This window comes from Sminthopsis crassicaudata, chromosome 1 (assembly GCF_048593235.1).
Source record: "Sminthopsis crassicaudata isolate SCR6 chromosome 1, ASM4859323v1, whole genome shotgun sequence".
In the NCBI taxonomy this organism is placed as follows: Eukaryota; Metazoa; Chordata; class Mammalia; order Dasyuromorphia; family Dasyuridae; genus Sminthopsis; species Sminthopsis crassicaudata.
This window is the reverse complement of record NC_133617.1, coordinates 705,622,136-705,645,433: the sequence shown is the minus strand read 5'-3', so window position 1 is coordinate 705,645,433 and position 23,298 is coordinate 705,622,136. Positions and strand designations below refer to the sequence as shown.

The following is a 23,298-nucleotide window of genomic DNA, read 5'->3' as shown; positions in this document are numbered from 1 at the left end:
CCTGAGGCAGGATTTGAACTCAGGTCTTCCTCTCTCGAGGCCTGCCACTCTATCCACTGCACCATAACACCTTGATGTTATGAAGGGCACTAAAGAAAGGAATCAGGATTTCTCTTATGTGGGTTTTACTTTTAGCGAATAACTTACTTGATTATTCTAAATATCTAAATTAGCTATAAAGGACATATGAAGAAAGATGTTATTTGCATCTAGAGAAAGAATGACAAAAAGAATTATGAATAGAATAATTTAAAATACACATATATACACCCATTTATATGTGTATATACATAGTTATGTTATTTGTGTCTAATAATAGCCATCTCTTGGGTGGGGGGGTTAGAAAGAAAAAAAGAAACTTACATCATAATTTTGTCATATAGGAAAGAATTAGAAAACTGCATATTCAATTTGTAGTTTTATGTATTTATTGTACTGATATGGAAATGTTTATTTATTCCATAAATTAAAAATAAATTTATATTCCAGTTAAAGTTAAAAGGCCAGAAGTAACTCATTTTCTTCTCTTTCTTTAGGAGAATACTGCTCCCCTTTCTTGGGAACAGCGGATCAGCATTTCCTTAGGATTTCTTGAAGCCATAGAATACTTACATGGTCTCAAGATTATTCATGGTAATATCAAGAGGTGAGAAGATGAAATGATAAAATAAATTAGTGACTGTTCCTGAGCTTGATCTCCTTAGCGTCCTAATTTGGAATGCTTTCATTCAGGGCAAAAGCAGTTTTGGGGGTAATGCACGCAAAGATAGTTTTCAACATTCATCCTCATCAAACCTTTGTTCTAAACTTTTTCCCTCCCTTCCCTTAGATGGCAAGTAATTCAATATGTGTTAAACATATCCAATTCTTCTATACATATTTCCACAATTATTATGCTGCACAAGAAAAGTCAGATCAAAAAGGTTTTCAAAAAATGAGAAAGAAAAAAAAAAGTGCAAGCAAACAACAACAAAAAAACAGTGAAAATACCAGTTGTGATCCATATTCAGTCCCCACAATCCTCTCTCTGGGTGCAGATGACCCCTTTCATCACAAGATCATCGGAACTGGCCTGGATCGCTTGACCGCCTTTTTTGTCTTGCTGAGAAGGATAACTTTTGCCTCTGTTTGATCTTCTATAGCTCCAATGTTCTGTTGGAAAGAAACTTTGCCCCAAAGCTTGGACACCCAAGGGTTCGATTATCCTCTGATGATAAAAAATCCTCCTATACCATGATGAACACCCAGCTTTTCCAGGCCTTGACTGCATATGTCCCAGAAGATTTCATCAGAGTGGGACAGCTCACAGAAAGAGTTGACATCTTTAGCTGTGGAATAGTAAGTTTTCTGTTCTTTGTAGGGCTGGTCTCTGTCTAAATTACTTTCTCTCAGTGTGGCAGAGGGAGAGTCAGGCTTGACATCAGAAAGAATTGCATTCAAATCTTATCTTTGATATGTATTAGCTGATTGAGCTTAACTTTTATGTGCCTTAAGCAACTTAATTACTAAGTCACAGGTTTTTTCCCTGGATGGAAAGAATGGGGAGCAAGGAGGTAATGATCAATAAGATTAGTAGCTCATTCTCAATTCTATGGATACTGACATATGGCCATTCTTAGTTGGTGGTGTGTAGGATAGATCGGGTGCAAGACCCCCTTCCCAATTAACTAATCAGAGACATCATCAGATACAAAGAGAAAACATTTATTTAATCCCTGCAGGGAGAGACCCAGATACACTCCCAGGAGATATCCCATGCTCCCACCATGGGCTCCTGGAACTTAATCTGCTTCCCGCTTGTCCAGGGTTTAAAAGCAAAAAAACTCGAGCCCTTCTCATTTTATAGACTAACAGGATGTAACCATCCTTGACCAATGATCACTAAGCTGGCTGCCTCCCACAGATCATGTCACTTACTGCAACTTTCTGTATCTCAGTTTCAAAGTTCAGTCTTCCAGGGAGTAAATGACCTTCCCAAGGTCTCATTCTGGGAACATGTGACTCAATATTGAGAAATACTTCATCCGATCAGTCCCATTCAGTGGAAAAATTTGTCTGATTAACTTCAATAGCGAATAGCCCAGCATTCTCCTAAAGTGATCCCTGAGTGGTGGTCCTCCCCAGTGGCAGTCACAGGAACTAGAAAGAATCTAGGGGCTTAGGGGCTGATAATAACAACAGCCAGCATTTATATAATACTTCAAGGCTTGTAAAATGCTTTAAATGTTACCTCATTTAAATATCAAACCCTAGGAATTAGGTGCTATTACTATCCCCATTTTACAGATAAGGAAACTGAGGCAGACCGGAAGGCAGAGCTAATCAGTATCTGAGGCCAGGTCTTCTTGACTTCAGGACTAGCTTCTGTGCACTGTGACACCTGGAACACTGCACCAAAGTGCTTTCTGAAGGCCTGAACTGTGCTTTGTATTTCTGGGCATCCCCAACAGTGTCAAGATAAAAATGGGTCCTCACCAGCATTTAATCATTGATTTGGATGGAAATGGGCCTACTAAATTTTAAAAAGGGGTTTGTCTTCATATTGTAGTCAATCAAGATATGTCCCTCTCTCCCAATCCTATTTCCTGTAGTTGAATACTCCCTAATAACAAAGTAAAATGCTTAAGTAGAAACAAGAGATAACAATGGTAATTTGTGCAACATTTTGCCCTTAGACTCAGTAATGAGGAACGTTTTGGAAGGGGAATCTCTCTGAAAAAGGACCTTTGTGTACTTTAAAAACCTTATCCCACTGCCTACTGTAGTGTAATGTCTTTGGCCATAAAGATAAAAGGACAGATTCAAGTTCTGGGTTCTTGTCTTGCTTTTGTTGTAACCTATGTGTGTCTTCCAGTACTTTGGGCTTTAATTCTATTCAACAAGAGTCTAATGAATACTTAGGCCTTGCTTAGGAGAATCCAAAGAACCAAGAGTCATGGTCTTATTGTCAAAGACTCAGGCAGGTCAATTTTGGTACTACTTTGCTAAATTGAATATATAATTAAAAAAACAAATAAGTTACACTTAATAGTTCAGTTTTGCATGTAATCTTTTGTTGTTGTTGTTGTTTGAACATGAAAATATTTGTATTTATTGATGATTAAGTTCATTAAAATATGATATTTTGAAAGTAGATCCTATCAGAGAGGGGTGAGACAAATAGATGAAAACAGATCACAGTTTGGAATAGAAAATTAATAGTGCTAGTCTCAGATTTCACAGAACAGAGGCAGAAGGGTGGTACAAGTGAGACTTAGGCTGAGCCTCGAAGGCTGGGTGGGATTTGGTCAGATCCAAGGGAAGGAACCCAACATGAGAGTAAAGGCACAGAGATGGGCGATAAGCCTGAAGCTCCTGTGGAGCAGTCAGGAGCATGACTTATTACAGAAGTTGGTGCTGAAGAAGGGTAAGAGCCAAGATTGTCCAGTTAGACTGAGGATAGATTTTTGGAGAGCCCTGGGAATGAGATAAGGAGTGTAGCCTGTAAACAGTGCCACGAAAGGCAGTGTGGTACAATGGAAAGACCACTGTTACAATTAGAAAACTTGGCTGCAAATCCTGCTTCTCTCACTTCCTACCTGGATAAACAAGTCTCAGTCTCCTGATCTATAAGATAGGTCTGACCTTCTAGCTCTGAATCTGTGATCCTGTGAAGATTTCTGGGTAGTGGAGTAACCTAGTGAAAGGAGTGCTTAAAGGAAAGGTGAGTCTGGGAGTGATGTTCAGTGTGGATGGAGTCCAGCTTTCCTAACCCCGTGAACTACAGGGTTGGAAGACCTTTTAGGGACTATCTTAGTAGTAGCCTAGGCCTGTAACAGTACTGGGACTACTAATAACTGTACCACCTAATTTCCACTATCAGATACTGGGAATCAGTGCAAATTCAGCAATCATACACTAACACAGCGGCTAGATATTATCATTAGGAATAAATGGCAACGTTCTTGAATAGACCATGTAGATAAACACACTTAAGACCTTAATACAATGTTTTCTCTAGGTATTAGCAGAGATTCTGACTGGTATCCCAGCGATGGATAAAGAGAGAACTCCAGTTTATCTGGTAAGGCACTGAGCACTGGTTCAGCTGGTAAGGCCATGTTCATAGGCTATATCTCCTTGTGGGCCCATTAACAACCTTAGCCAGAGGCTGGCCTGGGGATGGGTGGGGTGGGGCAGAGAACATGTGTGTTCTCTCCGGGGTCCTCAGACATACCAGTAGAAGGCTAGGACAGTCTCAATCACATCTGGAACCATTTGCAGAAAATCTTCTCGGGTTAGGTCTTCTTTTAAGCATTAAATACAGCAGAGTTCTGGCCAGTCTGATCTCTGAGGAATACTCATCATCTGTTCTTCAATTTTATTTTTACTGATGTGTATATGTTGCCATCCTATAGGACAAAGCTCTTAAGAGTTCGTTTTTGTTATATTCACAGTGTCTAGCACTGGTGCCTGGAACATAGTAAGTACTTAATAAATGTTTGTTGGTTATTTGATTCTTAAATAATCTTGTTCAAGGTCATCCCTTATTTCTCTACCCTTTGTTTTGCTAGATTTCTCTATTACTGTGATAAGTTTAGAAGTTCTGGGCAAATGTATCCCCTTTCTGGGGCAATAGCTAATCCAAAAGTCCCTGCATTGTCGACGTAGCCTTTATGTACAAAGTTCAGCATTTCATGGTATTGCAGTGTAGTTTTCTCTGGTTTCTTATACATTTTGTATTTGAGTAGTTTCATTTTTTCTTCCATTGGGATAGATAACCAAAACACTTCCTCTCCTTGGCTGGCACCAGTGTTGCCACACATTCTGTCTGAAGGCTATTAGCAAGAAGCAGCAATTTCACCACCTAGATGGGAAGAAAATTGTTAATTTCTGTCCACTATTGCTATCCATAGACCTGCCCCATTTGCCCCTAGCTTGTAATGTAGCATTTTGGAAGGATCAGGATGTGGCGAGTGGTCAAACAGAAACTTCTTGTTGTCTAGACCAGAGATTTTCTTACTGGTCTCCATGATGGGACATCTAAAGCGTTATGAAGTTCACTGGGTTTTGGTGGAATATATGGCAAGTAGAGTTTAGTTTTGGGAATTTTTGTGAAGTAATTGAATTATTTCCATCCCTATATGTTTTATATATGTGAGGGGATAGTATTTTTTTTTTAGTAGAGGAATTTTATTTATTTATTTTGGTTATATATGTACTTTTTTTTTTTTTTAACATATCTTTATGAATCATGTTGGGAGGGAAAAATCAGAACAAAAGGGAAAAACCATGAGAGGAAAAAAAACAAGAGGAAAAAAGGGAAAAAACCCAAACATAGCATGTATTTATTTACATTCAATCTCCAGAGAGGATATTATTTTTAAATACACTGCCTTACATTTCTGTCTCCAAATTTTATTCTTCCCTTTACCCTGTGATGGTAAAGGTCAAGGACTGGCCTAGGAAGTGACCCTAAAAAAGTGGTGTAGGTAGAAAATTGATAACATTTTTTTCCCCTGATATTGAAATTTCATAAACTGCTTTTTGAAAAAAAAAAAAATCCCACAGCCTGAAAATATTTGAAGCCCTTTCTGCAGATAGTTTGGTGGGAACTTGTGGTTAACCATTATCGGCTCACGTGAGGATCTCTTCCTTCCACAGAAAGACTTACTCATCAGTGAAATACCAAGCACCAAAGTCCCACTGTGCTCCAAGAACAAGTGTGTGGAGAAGCTGGCTGCAAAGGAGATCTGCCAGAAATACCAGGATGCCCGAGCCGGGCACCTGCCCGAGAAGTGTGCTGTGGACTTCGCCACAGCTGTCTACCTCTGCCTGCAGAAGAAGAGCCCCGGCCTGACCCAGGTAAGACAGGGTCCTCCCCAAAAGTCACACTGTTAACCAGCTGGATAAAGGGAGACGGGACGACTTGTCCAAGGCCCCGCTCCTTGTACTACCTCACATGAGGAGCCTACCAGCGAGCACTTCTCCTCCCCACAGGTGCGTGCTGCTGTGGCAGAGGTGGAGCGGCAAGTCAGAGACCCTCAGGTACCTCCCAACGCCGGTAATGGCTGGGAACTGAAGAGGTCATCCGGAAACACCCCGGAAGAAACGGATGATGTCGATGATCTTGGCACGGAATGCTCTTCTTCAGATGACCGTGACGAGAAGGGGCTCTGGGCAGGGTCAGAGTGCGGGGAGGGCCCGCTCCTTGTTGGGGCAGAGGCTGCCTCCTCAGGGCGTCCTCCAGCTGGTAAGAGCACAGGAACCTTCTCCCCTCCTCCCCATCTCAGGGTCACCCACCTCCCTGCTCCAGACTCAGCGGGGGGGGGGGGGTGTTGTGGAGTCCCCTGCCAACCCTGAGCACTGCTGCCTACGATTCTGCTAGAGAATGGTGCTCGAGAGTGGGATCTTTGGGCCGTGAGGATGGTGAGGGCGAAGAAGTTTGTCTGCAGTCCTTCTCCATTTTCATGCTTTACTTAAAATTCCTTTCCCTATACATGCACCCAGGGCTCTCATGCCTCTGTGGGCTGCCTCTGGTCATCCATCTGCTCTAGAACTGTCCTCCGGTCCTTTTTTCTTCTCCCTTTCCCTATGTGAAAAACAACTGTTCTTTGACCTATTACTATTAGGGCCTTCTAGGTCATTGGTTAAAGTAGGCAAGCTAATTCTTGCTAAGGTGTTGATGACTGATCATGGCTGAATGTCTTTTCTGGCCCAGATGACATTACCATTTTTACCAAAAATATTCTATGCTTTAACCCAAAGGAGAGACACTAACTATGTCCACTAAAGGAAATTTTACCCAAATTAGGCCTACATTTAGATCCAACTTAATTTTTAATTCTTCAGCCTACCATGTTTTCTTCAGATTGCACTAAGACTTTGGGGACATCCTCTGTGTGTTTACATATTTGTGTAAGCATCTTCACACACACCCATATACATACATCCACACACATACAAAGTGATTTAGGTAGAGATGTGGACAGGAAACTGTCCAGATATAGGGAACTATCAAGGGAAAGAGCTCATTCCACTTTTGGATAGTTGTAATTGTTAGGAAGTTTTTCCTTTATCCAGATGAAATCCCCCTCTCTCTTCATTTTTAATTCTGACCTCTGGGGACATGAGGAATAATCCCAATCTGTCTTCCACATGACATCCCTTCAAGTATTAGTTTTTGTTCTTCAAATATTGTTTTGTTTTTATGTACCCATTAAGTCTTTTCTCTAGGCTGACTGCTTATTCTCTAGTTTATATTAGGCAGTGAACATCCTGATCAGAATATCTGAAGCACTCTGGGCACTATATTGTACGAAGGGGCTGAATGAGCTGGAGAAAGTCCAGGGGAGGGCTGGCAGGGAGGAATGGCCTTGTGTTCATGCTTCATGGAGACCGGCTGAAAGAAGTGGGGAGTGAGACTTCAGCAAGAGAAGAGTGAAGGGGGCAGTAAAGGGGATGGAGGGGAGGGAGTGGGCCGTAGTGTCTTTATGTAACTAAAGGACTGTCAGGTGAGAAAAAGTTTAGGTTGTTTTTTCTTGACCCCAGAGGGTAGAATAGGAGCGACAGACAAACACTTTAAAGAGGAAGAATTTGCCTTTTTTTTTTTTTTTTTTGGCAAGGCAATCAGGGATAGGTGACTTATCCCCGATCACGCAGCTAGCATCATATGTTAGAAGTTGGATTTGAACTCAGGTCCTCCTGATTCCAGGGCCGGTGCTCCCCACTGTGTCACCTACCTTACTTCCCTTATGTTAATGAAAACCTTCCTAAGAATAAGAACTTTCCCAAGTGGAACAGTGAGTTTCCTTCCCTGGAGGTCTTCAGGCAGAAACTGGAGTCAGTTTGTGGAGAGGGTTGGAGGAAACCTCCTTATTCAGGGATGGCTTGCCTTGCTTGGCCACTCAATAATTATATGATCTTGAGCCACTGACAGTTTTTAAGCTGGTGGGGGTGTGGGGGGTGTTGTGAGAGGGGGGGAATGAGGGGAGGGGGAAGGGGAGTGACAATCTTTAAAAATGTGGATTTTCTCTTCCTTTGCTCCTATTCATATTAATTTCCCTTTGATGCTAGCAACAGAAAATTCTTGGGAAGTTGAAGTCAATGATGCTAAGAAGAAATTGATGGAAAATATTTTGCTTTATGAAGAACAGCAGTTAAACAGCGAGGAGCTATTTGGATCTTTTAAGCCATAAATTAGGTGACAGATTAATATTGGGAAAAGGAAGTGAAAAAAAGAGACAAGTTGGAAATATATGAGTTCTTTGTGGATAAAGACTCAGGACATAAGAGTGGGTCAGAGGATACTTTTCATAGATGTGCTAAAGCTTCTGCTTTTAAAGACATAACAATCTACCTGGTCTATTAGTCTTCCATACTCTGAAATCTGAGCTTTGAGCTTCAGAACTGAGATGATGGGAACAGAATGCTTGAAGGAACTCATTAAAAGACAAGGAAACGATGGAACCCACTGTCTAACTTTGGAAAAGTTCTCTGTTTCAAAGAACACTACGAATTCAGGGAGTTTGAGTCTCATTAACCAGGGTGCCTCTTGGTGAGTCACAAGCCCACAGTTTCATCTCTGAAAACCCAAATTTGCCCAGAACTTGATCTAGGCTTCCTGGAGCATCTGAGTGGAACTACTGACTGACTGGGCGTGCCCCTGATGATGGAACTTTTGGGACTCTGCTGAACGTCGCCTCCAAGTGGGGCAGAACCAATCCAGCTGCCTTTTCAGAATGTGCAAGAATTCTTTCACTGCTCCTGGCCCTTATAACAAGACGCCTGATCCCATATTACATGCAGGTGTGAACACTTTAGATGCTGAACATGAATCAAATATTTATTATTTGCCATTAGCTTTGACCTGTGCAACAAACGGTCCCTCTACCTCTGCCCCCAAGGGACATTACTGATGCAAAAAAGGGAAAATGCATTTTCCTCTTCTTTTTTTTCTAAGCTACATATTGTAATAAAGACCTTTTATTTTGAGAATAATATGTTATTTAGCTTTAGAGTCAGAGATCCTGGGTTTGAGAACTGGCTCTGCCACTGACCTCTGCCCTGGACTAAAGTTTCCTCATCTGGAAAATGAAGGCGTGGCAGTTGTAATCGACAAGGTCTTTTCCAAATCTGATGTTCTAAGTCCTAACTTAAGGGCCTTTTGCAACATTTTGATATATCATCCTCTGAGAGGCATGGGGGGTGGGGGGTGGAGAGAGGGCTAACTAACCTTAAAGTTGGAAAGATCCACTCAGTCCCCTGAAATAGGTGAGCTGTTAACAAGAGGGAAGTCACTTAACTTCTCTGCACCCTAAGCGTCTCTCAAGACATGCTCTCTAGGTTGTTTTGGTTCCTGTCAGCAAAAATGTTTGAGTTCCTCAATATCTGTGTATTTATTTATAAATTGTTTACATATATAACTTATTCTATTATATGAAAAGGGTTGTATGTAAAACTGTGAATATTGCATAGAGCTTGCATAGTTACAATAAATTCAACATGTATCTTTCAAAGATGTTCTGTTTGTCTGCATTCCTTCCCTCTGGATTAGGTTCTTTTATATGCATTGTTTTGAAAATTTCTTTTAGAATTTTATTTTTCCAAATACATCCAAAAAAAAAAAAAAAAAACCCACAATGATCAATTCTGGTGGACATGGCTCTCGTCAACAATGAGATGATTCAGGCCAGTTCAATGGCCTTGTGATGAAGAGAGCCATCTGCAGCCAGAGAGGATTGTGGGAACTGAATGTGTGGACCACAACTTGAGTATCGTCACTCTTTTTATTATTGCTTTCTTGCATTTTGTTTTCTTTCTCATTTTTTTTCCTTTTTGATCTGATTTTTCTTGTGTAACATAATTGTGGAAATATGTATAGAAGAATTGCACATATTTAACATATATCTTGGATCACTTGACGTCTAGGGGAGGGGATGGGGGAAGGGAAGGAAAATAATTAGGACACAAGGTTTTGTAAGGGTGAATGTTGAAAATTATCCATGTATATATTTTGAAAATAAAAAGCTTTAATTAAAAAACAAATATATGCAAAGATAGTTTTCAGCATTTAGCACCTTGTTTTCCAAATTTTTCTCCTTCTCTTCCCCTTTTCCCCCTCCCCAAGACAACAAGCAATCCAATATAGGTTAAACATATGCAGTTCTTCTAAACATTTTCATATTCATCTTTCTTTTTATATGTATTTTTTTTCTTTTCTTTTTTGGTTGCTGAGGCAATTGGGGTTAAGTGACTTGCCCAGGGTCACACTTTATTTGTATTCTTTAACAAAACAAAACAAAAAAACAAACTCCAGTGACCCTCTTTTCTTTCCTTTTTTTGGGGGGACAAATACTTTGTTGGTTTTCTCATTTCCCACCTACCCTATTCCAAAACAAAACATAAATTTCTTGTAATAATGTCCAGCTAGGGGCAATTAGATGGTGCAGTGGCTAGAACACTGGCCCTAAAGTCAGGAGAACCTGAGTTCAAATCCAGCCTCAGACACCTAATACTTCTTAACTCTGTGATCCTGAGCAAGTCACTTCACTCCAATTGCCTTACCTCAGTTGGGTAATGCTCTTTCTAAGTGTGGATAGAGGAAAGTTTTTCAAGGTGCATGTCACTTTTTGACAACAAATTTACATGAAAATGGAAACATTTCTAAACTTTTGTTTTCAAAATGCTCTCTTTGGAATAAGTTTCTTTGAAAAAACTGTTACTTTTGGGACAGCTAGGTGATGCAGTGGTTAGAGCACCAGCCCTGAAGGCAGGAGGACCTGAGTTCAAATTTGCTCTCAGTCATCCCTGGCTGTGTGAAAAAAAGAAAAAGAAAGAAAAGTTCTGTGTGGAACAAAATGAAAATTGATTCTGATTCTATTTTATAATTGATTCTATTCAATGTTATCCCCAACATGTTGTAAAATTGCCAAAGTTACACGTCTCTGAGTTTAGCAGTTTAGCTTTCTTCTCTGAACCAAATTGTCTCATAAATCATTTTAATTCAAAAAAAATTGTATTGTAGGGCTCCCCATGTACAATTAATGGAGAGCTATTATCTTGCTAACAAGCCTTGTAAAATACACATACCTACCAGGAAATTTGTTATCTCTGCCATGTTGGCTGTTCTTCAATGGGCTGCTGTCACACCACCTGTGAACTTTCCATAGCACAAAATGCAGGGAGGAGATGTTGCTAGGCCTGAATTCCAGACTTCGACCCAATTATATTATTTTCCATCTTCAGACTTTATGACCAATCATATCATCTTATGCTTCCTGTTCTTTGTTCTCTTCTACTTCCCCAAACTAAATATGAAGCCTTACCTTGCAGTCTTTTGACTGATTGAAGAGTCAAGACGCTTTATAGGCAATTGCTGGACGAACCAGGAAATTGCATGTATGTGGAACTTTGTGCCTAAATTTACCTTAAATTCCACTGCAACAGCTGGAGGCCATGAAGGGACATAAGGGGGAGATGTCCCTGAAATAGCCCTCCAGGGAAAACCCTAAGAATTCGTTGGTGGAATTTGCGACTTGAGGATTTTTTCCATGAAGGACTACAACCAGAGATCTAATCTCCTCACTCCAATCTCTTTCAAGCCAGGTAAATTCCCACACAGTTGAGGAAGCTGCATCTATGTTTTTCTTCCTGTCTATGTTTAAACATGACAAATTGAAAATAGGTAGAGTGGAAACCTGGGAAATTTTCCTAAAGATCAGTGCCTCTTCATGGAAAACTGAATGCTTGGAGAATTTTTATTTTTCACAAGGGGCTTTTGGCTTTTGCAAGAGGATCAAAAGAGTTGCCAACCTCTTAGAAGAAATATTTTCACAAGCCAGGGAAGGGAGGTATGTGTGTGTGTATGGGAGGTATATGTGTGTGTATGTCCTAGAATTTGACTTAAATAAGGGACTTTCTTTTGTGCACTCTTAATTTTATTTAGTATTTTTGTGTCATTTTGACATATAATCTATTTTTGTTAGTCAAAGCAACTTTTTCTTGGGGTTTGGTTAGCAGAATTTTTTTTCCTTCAGACAGAATGAGTCAATCTCTTGTCTCTGTCTTTCTGTCTGTCATTCCTGACTCCTATTAAGTCAGGGAGACAGATGAGAAAAACACAAGTATGATGTGGATCTTTCCCCCAATTTGCACAAATCTATGACATTTGAAAAAAAAAAAAAAGATAAAAAAGGAGAAGCCCAGAGCTCCAGGGACTATCTGTTATTAAGAAATTCCTTCCTTCCTTCCTGGAGGTGATGTCCTGTGGTTTGGAATTTATGTTGTGGGGAATGTAATATGGGTAATAAGAGATGAACATAAGGGTGAACATAGAATGAATGGATGAAAACATGTGTTGTAATGTAACTGAAATTAGTCTGAATTTAGAATTTACCCAGAGTGGCAAGTAGGTGACATAAGTGGATATAATGTTGGAGTCAGGACAACATGAATTATCTGGTCTCAGCAAATAATTGAAAACTGAGGAGGTACTTATGGGTTGCAGAATGGTTGAACAAGCCATGGCATATGAATATAGTGCAGTAGTATTGTGCAGTAAGAAGTGAAGGCGATAGTTTCAGAGAAACTTGGGAAAACCGGTATGACTTGATGCAGAGTGGAATGAGCAGAACCAGAAAAACAAGCAAAATGATGAAGACAAATAACTTTGAAAGACTTAGGAACTCTGATCAACACAATGATCACTACAATTCCAGAAACACGCTACCTCCAGATAAGAGAAGTAATGGACTTGAGAATGCTGATTGAGGCATATTATTGTTTTCTAGCTTTCTCAATAGAGGAAAGAGGAAGAAGAGAATTCAGATCTGAAAAATAAAATACAATCAAATCTGCTTTAGAAGTTTATAAGCTTTTGTCCACCTTTTCTTATCTGTAAAATGAGGATCACAGCAGCACCCACCTCCTGGTTGTGAAGATAAAATGAGATATTTGTAAAGCATTTTGCACACCTTAAATCACCATATGAATGCCAGCTACCATTTCATAATATCCAGTAACTCTAGGTGGTTTGGAGATAGGTAGACAGAGGCCCCTTCTAGGGTTAGGAATTAGGAAGACAAGAACAGTAGAAGGTCTAGATCTCCAGAAAGGAGATCCAAAGTCCCTCGGTTGAGTGAGGCATAGACAGGCCAAGAGAGAAGAGTCCTTTCTTTTGGTTTCTGGCTTAAGCTTTTGGTTTCTTTGGCTCCAGGCTCTCTTCAGAGAGGTCTCTGGAGGGAATGAAAGGCTTTGAGGAACTGATGCCTAGAGAATTTTCTAGTTTTCAAAATCTTAGAAGGAGAGGCTCATACATTATGCCCAGGCCCCACACCCTGAGTTACTCTAGATGACCAAAATGGACCTTCCATTCACCAGGACTAGGTTATAGAGAAGTCTGTTCCATAAAGAGAGCCTGTATATTTTGGGAACTAAATCTTCTGTATATTAGAAATAATATATAGAATTGATTTTATGGAAAGACACAGCTGTGCTTGTAGAGGCAAAAATGAGCTTTTTATTTCATATCCCAAAGTGCAAGGTCCTCCCTTGGCACCCTACTAACTGAGAAGTTAATGAATTGACTTCCTGATCCTCCTTTTGCATGTTCCTCCTTGGTATGTTCCTTATCATATAACCCATGTCTAAAAATGGCAGAAAATGCTTCCTTTGGGGAAGGGAAATTAACTAAGTAAGCATGCTCACTCAGTGCTCACTGTTACTTTTCACCCACTTCTTGTTTTTGGTCGATTTTTATCCGTTTATCAGTTCAGTGACTCCTTATTTTGTTTTCTACAATGTGACCTTTCTCATATTCCTTGTATATATGGAAATACAATTCCACAGGTTGCTCACACTATATAGTGACCAAGGCACATTAGAATGTACCCCTATGGCAAATAGTGGGGTAGCAGAGTCCAGGAGATTTGCTGACTTCTAAGAATCAGAATTTGACTCATTGACTCAGAGGGTACCTTCCTGCTGGGACAGAGAGGTGGCCTGGAAAGTGGTAGGTTCTTAATAAATGCTTGTTTCGTTCTTTCCCCTTCCAGCTTTAAATCCATGATGCAGTGTCTCAGAGCAGGAGACCAAGATTACAAATCAGACTTATCTCTGTGCGGAGCTACCACAAAGCCACAGGGCGGGAAGGATGAGGTTTAACAACATCACAAATTCCCTTTCTGTTTGTCACCATTGACTTTGTAAACCCCACTCATTCATCAGAACACTTAGGGTTTGGCAGAGCATGGGGCCTTGGCAAAATGATTTAGAGGGCGATTCTTTCAGTTTCCCTAGTTTATTCATTTAAACTCAGATTTATTTTTCAGCCATCACACATATTTTGAGCACCTATTATGTTCTGGACACTATAGTACTAAATACTCTACGGAGAACGGAAAGCATGGTCCCTGTTCTCAAGGAGTTTACAGCTTAGTTAAGGACACACACACACACACACACACACACACACACACACACACACACACACACACACAATATGTATAACCTTCATTCCAGGGCATTAGTTAGGAAAACCCCAAATTATAACCTGGATTTTCTTCCCTTCTCCTTCATGTGATTTTAATCTCTCCCTGGAAATCTGGGAAAACCTTGAGGTTATTATTGCCTCTGCATCTGTAAGTACTTCTATTAATTTCCAGAGATTTTCACCAGGTACCATTATGGAAGGTAAGGAACCTCACCTGAGTCTTAACATAATACTGCTATAGTATATGCTGAATAAATATTTGTAGAGTCACAGAATCTCAGGGTTGGAAAGGGCTTAAAAGGTATATGGGCCAAATCCTATTTGAAGCCAGCTCTAATGATCTTGTGTTGAAGAAAGCCATTTCCACCAAGAGAGAGAACTATGGGGATTGAGTGTGGATTACAACATAGTATTTTCACTTTTTTGTTGTTTTGCTTGCATTTTGTTTTTCTCATTTGTTTTCCTTTTGGATATGATTTTTCTCGTGCATGATTTTCATAATTGACCATTGAGCATGATAATTGTGAAAATATTTATAGAAGAATTGCACATGTTTAATCTGTACTGGATTACTTGCCATAGGAGGCGATGGGGGGAAGAGAGGGAAAAAATTTTTGGAACACAAAGTTTTGTAAGGGTGAATGTCAAAAACTTCTTGGAGCCTTTTCATCAAGGAGAATCCATTACTTCCTGAGGTATTACATTCCATATTAGAATTTTGAAAGGGGACAGCTAGTTGGTGTAGTGGATAGAGCACTAGCTATGCAGTCAGGAGGACCTGAATTTAAACCTGGCCTCAGTCACTTAACACTTGATATTTCCTGGCTGTGTGACCCTGGGCAAGTCATTTAACCCCAATTGCCTCAGCAAAAAATACAAAATAAAAATTTATTTAAAGTCTAACTATATTGGAACAGAAGTTTTTGCAAGGAACAATGTTGAAAAATTACCCATGCATATGTTTTGTCAATAAAAAGCTATAATAATAATAATTTTTTTAAAAAGTCCATAATCTAAAGAAAGTTATAATTTAACTATATCAAGCCCAAATTTGCTTTGATACTTTCTCCCTGTAGCTTTACTTCTGCCTTTTTTGGGAAGCCAAATAGAACAATCCATCTATCAATAAGTGTTTATTAGGCCTACTGTGAGCCAGCATGCTGTGATAAATATGAGGAGGATACAAATACCGCCCTTTGAATATTCAAGAGTCCTTATGCTAACTTCCATTCCCATGAATTTCTAGAAAAAAAACCTTCATTTTCTTCTCAGAGTTTTAGGGGCATGACTAAAAGCCTTTCTTTTTAAATAAAATAAAGTTTTAATTGATGTTTTCTGTTTCTTATATCATCATAGTTATCCCAAGTATCCCTTCTCTTACCTCCTCCTAGAAGTCAGTGGAGGATTGTGGAATGACACTGTAAACAAGAAGGAAATAATATGTTCACTGAGTAGCTGATTGATAAACATATTGCCTTTCAATAAGGCTTTATTGGCCTGCTGGATATTTCTGGGAAGGTTAACTCAACTAAAATACCTTAAAAGAACCCAAGGAAGTAACATTGGCTGATCCACTACACAAATAAATCCTGCCTATCATCTGAATTTTTGTGGCTACTGCTGGTGCAAAGTCACGAAACACTAGAGCCCCTCAGCATTCATTGGGTAGAATTCTTTTTCTGATAAGAAAATCTGAATACTGTGTCCCCTTGTGTCCCCTCTTAAAGTGGTTGCTAAGGCACAGACTGAATTTAAAACCTAGAAAAAGGAACTTTCTGTTCAGCTAATATTTACATAACTGAGAATTATGCCTCTATGAAACTTGGGAGATAATAACTTGATGCTGCTATAATTAATAGAAATAGAGAAATCTGGGGAGGGGATATAGAAAAGGGAGTTAATACAATACACATAGTTGCAATGAGGGCTTCATTAATATTACTTCTTTTTAAAAAGTTTTTTATTTACAAAACATATGCATGAGCAATTTTTCAACATTGACTCATGCAAAACCTTGTGTTACACAATTTTCCCCTTCTTCCTCCACCCCCTTCCCTAGATGGCAGGTAATCCAGTACATGTTAAATATGTTTAGCATATTGTTAAATCCAATATATGTATACATATTTATACAATTATCATGCTGCACAAGAAAACTCAGATCAAGAAGGAAAAAAAACTGAGAAAGAAACAAAATGAAAGCAAACAACAGAAAGAGTGGAAATGCTATGTTGTGATCCACTCAGTTCCCACAGTTCTCTTTCTGGGTGTAGCTGGCTCTCTTCATTCCAAGATCATTGGAACTGGCATCAATCATCTCATTGTTGGAAAGAGTCACATTCATCATAATTGATCATTGTATAATATTAATGTTGCCGTGTATAATGATCTCGGTTCTGCTCATTTCACTTAGCATCAGTTCATGTAAATCTCTCCAGGCCTTTCTAACATCATCCCCCTGATCATTTCTTATAGAACAATAATATTCCACAACATTCATATACCAAAACTTATTCAGCTATTCTCCAACTGATGGGCATCCAGTTTCCAGTTTCTTGCCACCACAAAAAGGGCTGCCACAAATATTTTTGCACATATGGGTCCCTTTCCCTTCTTTAGTATCTCTTTGGGATAAAAGCCCAGTAGAAATACAGTTGGACCAAAGAGTATGCATAGTTTGATAACTTTTTGAGCATAGTTTCAAATTGCTCCCCACAATGGCTGGATCCGTTCACAAATGAATTATTACTTCTTAAAAATAGAGGTAAACAAGGTTTTTTCATGGGTCAAAATATATCATCAAAGTTAGGGGATCCCATATTTTACTGGAACCCTTTCCTATACCTTCTTAATTGTAGTGCCTCTATTCTGTTAATTATTTCCTATCATCTTGAATGTAGTTTTCTTTGTGTATATTTGTCACTACTGTCATCTCCCCTCTTAGATCTTTGAGAACAGAGACTTTGCTTGTTTTTATATTTCCAGTGCTTATTGAAGTGCCTGGCATTTAGTGGGTGCTTAATAGGGCTTGACTGACTGATTGATCGATATTGTTTCCTTGTATTAGCAGCAGACAAAAAAATTAATTCAAAAAACCTGTTCTATTTGCTTAACCTAAAATAGTGAAAGAAGCCCTGGCTTTGGGATTGGAATATCTCACCCCTGATACATACTATATATGTAACTTTAGGGAAATCATTGAATCTCAGTTTCTTCACCTGTAAAATGAAGCCTCTGAGGTCCCGTAATTGTTCTTCAGAATGAACAATGATTTTTTTAAAACAGATTTTTATTTTTCTAAATACATGCAAAGATAGTTTTCTTTCTTTTTAAAAAAATTTTAAAAATTAATTTTATAATCATAACTTTTTTTTTGACAGTACATATACATAGGTAATTTTTTACAACATTATCCCTTGTACTCCCTTCTGTTCTGAATTTTTCCCCTCCTTCTCTCCACCCCCTCCCCTAGATGGCGGGCATTCCCATACATATCAAATATGTTATAGTATATCCTAGGTACAATATATATGTGCAGAACCGAATTTTGTTGTTGTTGTTGCAAAGGAAGAATTGGATTTGGAAGGTAGAAATAATCTGGGGAGAAAAACAAAAAATGCTAACAGTTTACACTCATTTCCCAGTGTTCCTTTTCTGGGTGTAGCTCATTCTGTCCATCATTGATAAATTGGAATTGGATTAGCTCTTCTCTATGTTGAAGATATCCACTTCCATCAGCATACATCCTCGTACAGTATCATTGTTGAAGTGTATAGTGATCTTCTGGTTGTGCTCGTTTCACTCAGCATCAGTTGATGTAAGTTTCTCCAAGCCTCTCTGTATTCCTCCTGTTGGTCATTTCTTACAGAGCAATAATATTCCATAACATTCATATACCATAATTTACCTAACCATTCTCCAACTGATGGACATCCATTCATTTTCCAGTTTCTAACCACTACAAAAAGAGCTGCCACAAACATTTTGGCACATACAGGTCCCTTTCCGCTCTTTAGTATTTCCTTGGGATATAAATAAGCCCAATAGTAGTACGGCTGGGTCAAAGGGTATGCATAGTTTAATAACTTTTTGGGCATAATTCCAGATTGCTCTCCAGAATGGCTGGATTCTTTCACAACTCCACCAACAATGCATCAGTGTCTCAGTTTTTCCACATCCCCTCCAACATTCATCATTATTTGTTCCTGTCATCTTAGCCAATCTGACAGGTGTGTAGTGGTATCTCAGAGTTGTCTTAATTTGCATTTCTCTGATCAGTAGTGATTTGGAACTCTTTCATATGAGTGGAAATACTTTGAATTTCATCATCTGAAAATTGTCTGTTCATATCCTTTGACCATTTATCAATTGGAGAATGGCTTGATTTCTTATAAATTAAAGTCAATTCTCTGTATATTTTGGAGATAAGGCCTTTATCAGAACCTTTAACTGTAAAAATGTTTTCCCAATTTGTTACTTCCCTTCTAATCTTGTTTGCATTAGTTTTGTTTGTACAAAAGATAGTTTTCAATATTCACTTTTGCAAAACTTTGTGTTCCAGATTTTTGTCCCTCCCAGAGACAGGAAGCTTTGCATTATGGGCTAAACATGTGTATTTCTTCTAAACATATTTACATATTCAGCACACTGTACAAGAAAAATCGTATCAAAAGATAAAAGAAAAAGATGAGAGAAGCAAACAACAAAAACAAAAAAGTGAAAATATTATGCTTTGATCCACATTCAGTCTCTGAATGTGGATGGCACTTTGCATCCCAAGTCTATTGGAATTGCCTTGAGTCACTTCATTGTTGAAAAGAGGCAAGTCCATCATAGTTGGTCACCACATAATCTTGTTGCTGTGTACAATGTTCTCTTTTACCAATGATTTCTTAATTCTTAATTCTATCAATCTTTTTTCAGTCCTCATACTTCTTGACTCATCTGTAGTTTGCCTTGTTGACCACCCTTTCTAGTTAGGCACTCTCTAGAACAGGTTTTCATGGCACTAATTTCTGTTGTTATTTCTCCTACCTGTCTCCTTTGTTGGTCTTTCCATTAAACCATTACTACTAATTGTAGATGCACCCCAAGGCCCTATCCTTGGCCTTCTCTTTTTTCTCTCTATTATCTCACTTGGTGATCTCATCAGCTCTCATGGGTTCAACAAGGATTTCTTTGCAGCTGACTCACATATTTATTATTCACTTTCTCTCCTGTGCTCTAGTAATGGAAGATAATTGCATTGCATTCATATTTCACAACTTGCTTAGCCAGTTGTTAGTCATTCTCCCCTGAGTTTTGCTACCACGAAAAGAGCTGCTGTGCATATTTTTTATGTTTAGAGCCTTTTTCTCTTTCTTTTTTTGGGGGGGGAGGGGAAGGGAATAGACTTAATTGGTTCTCCTTTCTCAAGACCTCTCACACTCCATTTCATTCCTCAGAGTTTGCAAAGTGATTTTCCTAAAGCATCATGAAACCCAGGGGCTTCCTTTTACCGCTGATAAAATATAAAATCCTCTTTTAAGACTATAAAGTTCATTACCTGGCTTCTTTCTACTTTTCCAGTATTCTAACACCTTATTCATCCAGTCACAGACTTATTTACTATTCCTTACATACAATGAATGTCTCGTCTCCAATCTCTGTATCTTTGGGCACCTTTGTACCCTTTTTGGTCACCTCTGTCTCTTAGCACCCCTGTTTTCCTTCAAGACTTAGCTCAAATGCTACTTTCTATATTGTTTTTTTCCCTTTAATATTACTCCGTCTCTCCCCACAGCTGCTAATGCTTTCCTCTCCAAGGTTACCTTGTATATCTTGTGCTCATATTGTTTTCCCTATTAGAATGTCAGCTCCTTGAGGACAGGGACCGTTTTAGCTTTTTCTTTGTATCCCCTGCACTTTGCCTAACACACAATAAATACTAAATACTCATTGTTTGATTTTGGTTCTGTGATTCTCACATAGAAAATCTTTTACATCAGATAAAACTACATGTACACCCATCTTCAGGGAAGGGAGGAGCAATGAAAGATCTTATAAAATCTGAAGTAAAAGGTCTTCATCCTGGGGCTGAGGCACCGTCAGAATGCAAATAACTGAAAAGTGCCTGCCGTGGGCCAGACCCTAGTTAGATGCTGGGAGGTAAGATTAGCATCAGTAGTTAAGCAGTAGTTCGGCATATCCCGGAGGAACAAGGTGAGCCTTTCTCTTCTAGCGGCCTCCAAGCAAGACTGGAACTTTCTAGACAAGGTGTAGATTATTTTGGGGTTATCCTCACCCTTTGTTTTAATAGGTTGGAATAGGAATAAATAAAAAGGAGCAGACACTCCAGGAACGAGCTCACATACCAGAATTATCTGGAAAACACAAGGACTGTGACGTCCAGGAGTCTGAAGGAAGGCAGAGTTATCTCAGCAGGGACGCTTTTGCTCACGGAAGCGATTTACCCCACGGTTTCCTCTGGAATTGTGCATCACTGCCATAGAGTCCTAACTGAAGGTGTGGCCCAAAGAAAGCGGTTTTCCAGATTCTGGAAAGGGGGTAAGAATGAGATGTTGAAGGAGCTCCAGAATTTGGACCGAGACAGATAAAAAAAATCCCCACATTTCAAGGGGATAGCAGAAGTTGAGGAAAGGGCGACAGGAGGGTAATAGAGGAAATAGTGGGAAGAGCAGGGCTTTGGAGGAAGGGCAGGAGCTAGGCTCCAAGTCCCCAGTTCGGGAACTTATTTGGATCTTTTACCCCTCCCTATAACTCTGAGGGGTTTCTTTCTGGACTATAAGCTCTTTGAGGATGGTGACTTATTTCACCTTTGGAGTTACAGTACACAGTAGGTGCTCAATAAATGCTTGTGGAAGCGAGGCAGGTGATGTGACTGCAAAGCTGAGGAGGGCAGCAGCCGAGAGGAGTGGGGGTGGGGCAGCGGCAGAAAGGAGTCGGCTGTAGGGAAGTAGCTGCAGAGGTCTGAGGCAGCAGAAGCTGCAGCGGAGCGGGTGCTGCCCTCGGGGGACCGGCGGAATCTTCCCCCGCGCTAGACCCTCTCGCCGCGAGGGATGCCCTGGACAGCTCCTCAGCCTTGAGGCGCTCCTCCCCCTCTTCCTCAGTACCTCACTTCCCCGTTCATCCAATCACCGGGCGAGCTGCCCCGCCTGGCCCCGCCCCTCTGCGCAGAGTCCGGGGCAGGCCTGAGGGCCCGAGGACGCTGGTTCTCCAGGGCCGGCGCTGCGGAGCCCGTGAGAGCCGGGGACCGCGCGGCAGGGGGGAAAAGGAGAGGGGAAGGGGGCGGAGAAGAAGGGCCAAGGGAATAGGAGAGGGAGGACTGCGGCCATGGGGAGCCTGCGCTCCGAGCGCGGCCTAGGGGGGGCGTGGAGGCAGAGCCTCGACCTGGCCATGCGCAGCCTCGGCCACGCGGGGCGGCGAGGGACGCGCGGGCTCGGGCGCGTGGGAGGCGGGAGGCCGGGCTGAGGGAGGCGGGGTCGGCGGGCGAGCTTCCCCGGGCCACTGTCCATTCCTCGGGGCAGCCCTACTGCTGAGCGCCCCCGGCCCAGGGGCCGCGCTGCCTGGGCTGCGGGAGCAAGCTGGGAGCCCCCGCGGTACCGCCGCCGCCGCCCGGACACGGGCCGGGGGCGACCTTGCGCGGGTTCCTGGGGCCCGGGCCACGGATAACCTGTTGGTCCCGCGTTAAACTTGCAGGTGCTCATGGCGTCCGATCGGCTGCGCAAGGTCAAGTACCAAGGGGGCAGTGGCTCCTACCCCAGCAAGCGCAGTTGCCGGGAGCGCGAGGCCGCCGCCGCCGCCGCCGCTTCCTCCTCCTCCTCCCCTTCTTCCTCCTCCCCTTCTTCCTCCTCCTCCAGGACTTCCCCAGCCGCTTTGGACGCCAAACCTCCCCTTCCCGGCTCCAGCCGGCAAGGCAAGGGCAAGCCTCCCCCCGGGAGAGGGCCCCGCGGCAAGGAAAAAGGGATCCCCAAACACACGTCCGGCTGGAAGTCCTGCGACCCTCTTGGCCAATCCAACTCTTCTGATTCCTCAGGTGCAGGTGGGGCTAGCGGCCGCCCCCTGCTAGGCGAGAGGACCGAGGGCCTCCCCTCTCCCCTACCTGGCGGCCCCTGCGTCCAAGAAATGTGCACCTTACGGCGCGGAGCTTCCCACCGCAGGGTGAGTGACGCGCGTGCCCGGGAAAAGCACCCCACCTTGGGGCCCCTGCAATTCAGACGCCTTGTTAGCCAAGCATTCTAGAGATGTTACCCTGGGAGCTTCAGGACAGCTCCAGCAGGGAGGCGCCACCGGAAGCCCAGTCCCAGAGGAAGAAACTGACGCAGGTTAAGCGGCGGGCCCAGAGCCACTGATGCTGGGTTTGAATGCTGCCCTTGGGGCCCAGTCCTTCGTTCGGGGGCACTTCCTCTGAGACAGAGTAACTGGAGTGACTTTGGAAACAAAGTAATTAGGACTTCTGCCACAAATGCAGAATCGGTGTTTACTTTTCGGGGAAGTTTGGGTACTTTGACAAGTTGAGCTTTTCCTCCAGAAGGATTGGACGCGGGGCTTGGTTGGCGGGAGTTGTGCTGGAGACAGGTGGGGAGAGGAGGAGACCAGTTTTTTTTTTTTTTTTTTTTTTTAAGGTATGTAATAGCATCTGGCACTTTATTTATTTATTTATTTTTGGCCAGGCAAATTATGATCACATAACTATTAAGTGTCAATCATCTGAGACTGGATTTTGAACTCAGGTCTTCTCCAGGGCTGGCAGATCTGTCCCCTGCACCACTCCTTAGCATGAGGCTCTCTTACCTTTCTTGTCTAGTGAGCTACCTAGCTGCCAGAGA

General features: G+C 41.3%; 2 protein-coding genes across 3 annotated transcripts in view; both read left to right on the top strand.

The window, feature by feature from the left end:
- Positions 1-9,497, top strand: part of IRAK2 (interleukin 1 receptor associated kinase 2) — a 53,609-nt gene extending 44,112 nt beyond the window's left edge. Inside the window, exons 9-14 of the mRNA XM_074282925.1 lie at positions 537-646; positions 1,143-1,338; positions 4,001-4,063; positions 5,644-5,844; positions 5,980-6,232; positions 8,056-9,497. Coding sequence (XP_074139026.1) covers positions 537-646; positions 1,143-1,338; positions 4,001-4,063; positions 5,644-5,844; positions 5,980-6,232; positions 8,056-8,177 — 945 coding nt within the window. The 3' untranslated portion in view covers positions 8,178-9,497. The remainder of the gene's footprint in view (positions 1-536; positions 647-1,142; positions 1,339-4,000; positions 4,064-5,643; positions 5,845-5,979; positions 6,233-8,055) is intronic.
- Positions 9,498-11,353: 1,856 nt separating this feature from the next.
- The window catches only part of TATDN2 (TatD DNase domain containing 2), a 35,064-nt gene continuing 23,119 nt past the window's right edge, over positions 11,354-23,298 (top strand). Inside the window, exons 1-2 of one of the 2 annotated variants that reach the window (XM_074283942.1) lie at positions 21,637-21,708; positions 22,169-22,630. In XM_074283942.1, the coding sequence (XP_074140043.1) occupies positions 22,175-22,630 (456 nt within the window). In that variant the 5' untranslated portion in view covers positions 21,637-21,708; positions 22,169-22,174. Of the gene's footprint in view, positions 11,832-21,636; positions 21,709-22,168; positions 22,631-23,298 lie in introns of those variants that run through there. The other variant, XM_074283943.1, reaches the window with a different exon arrangement.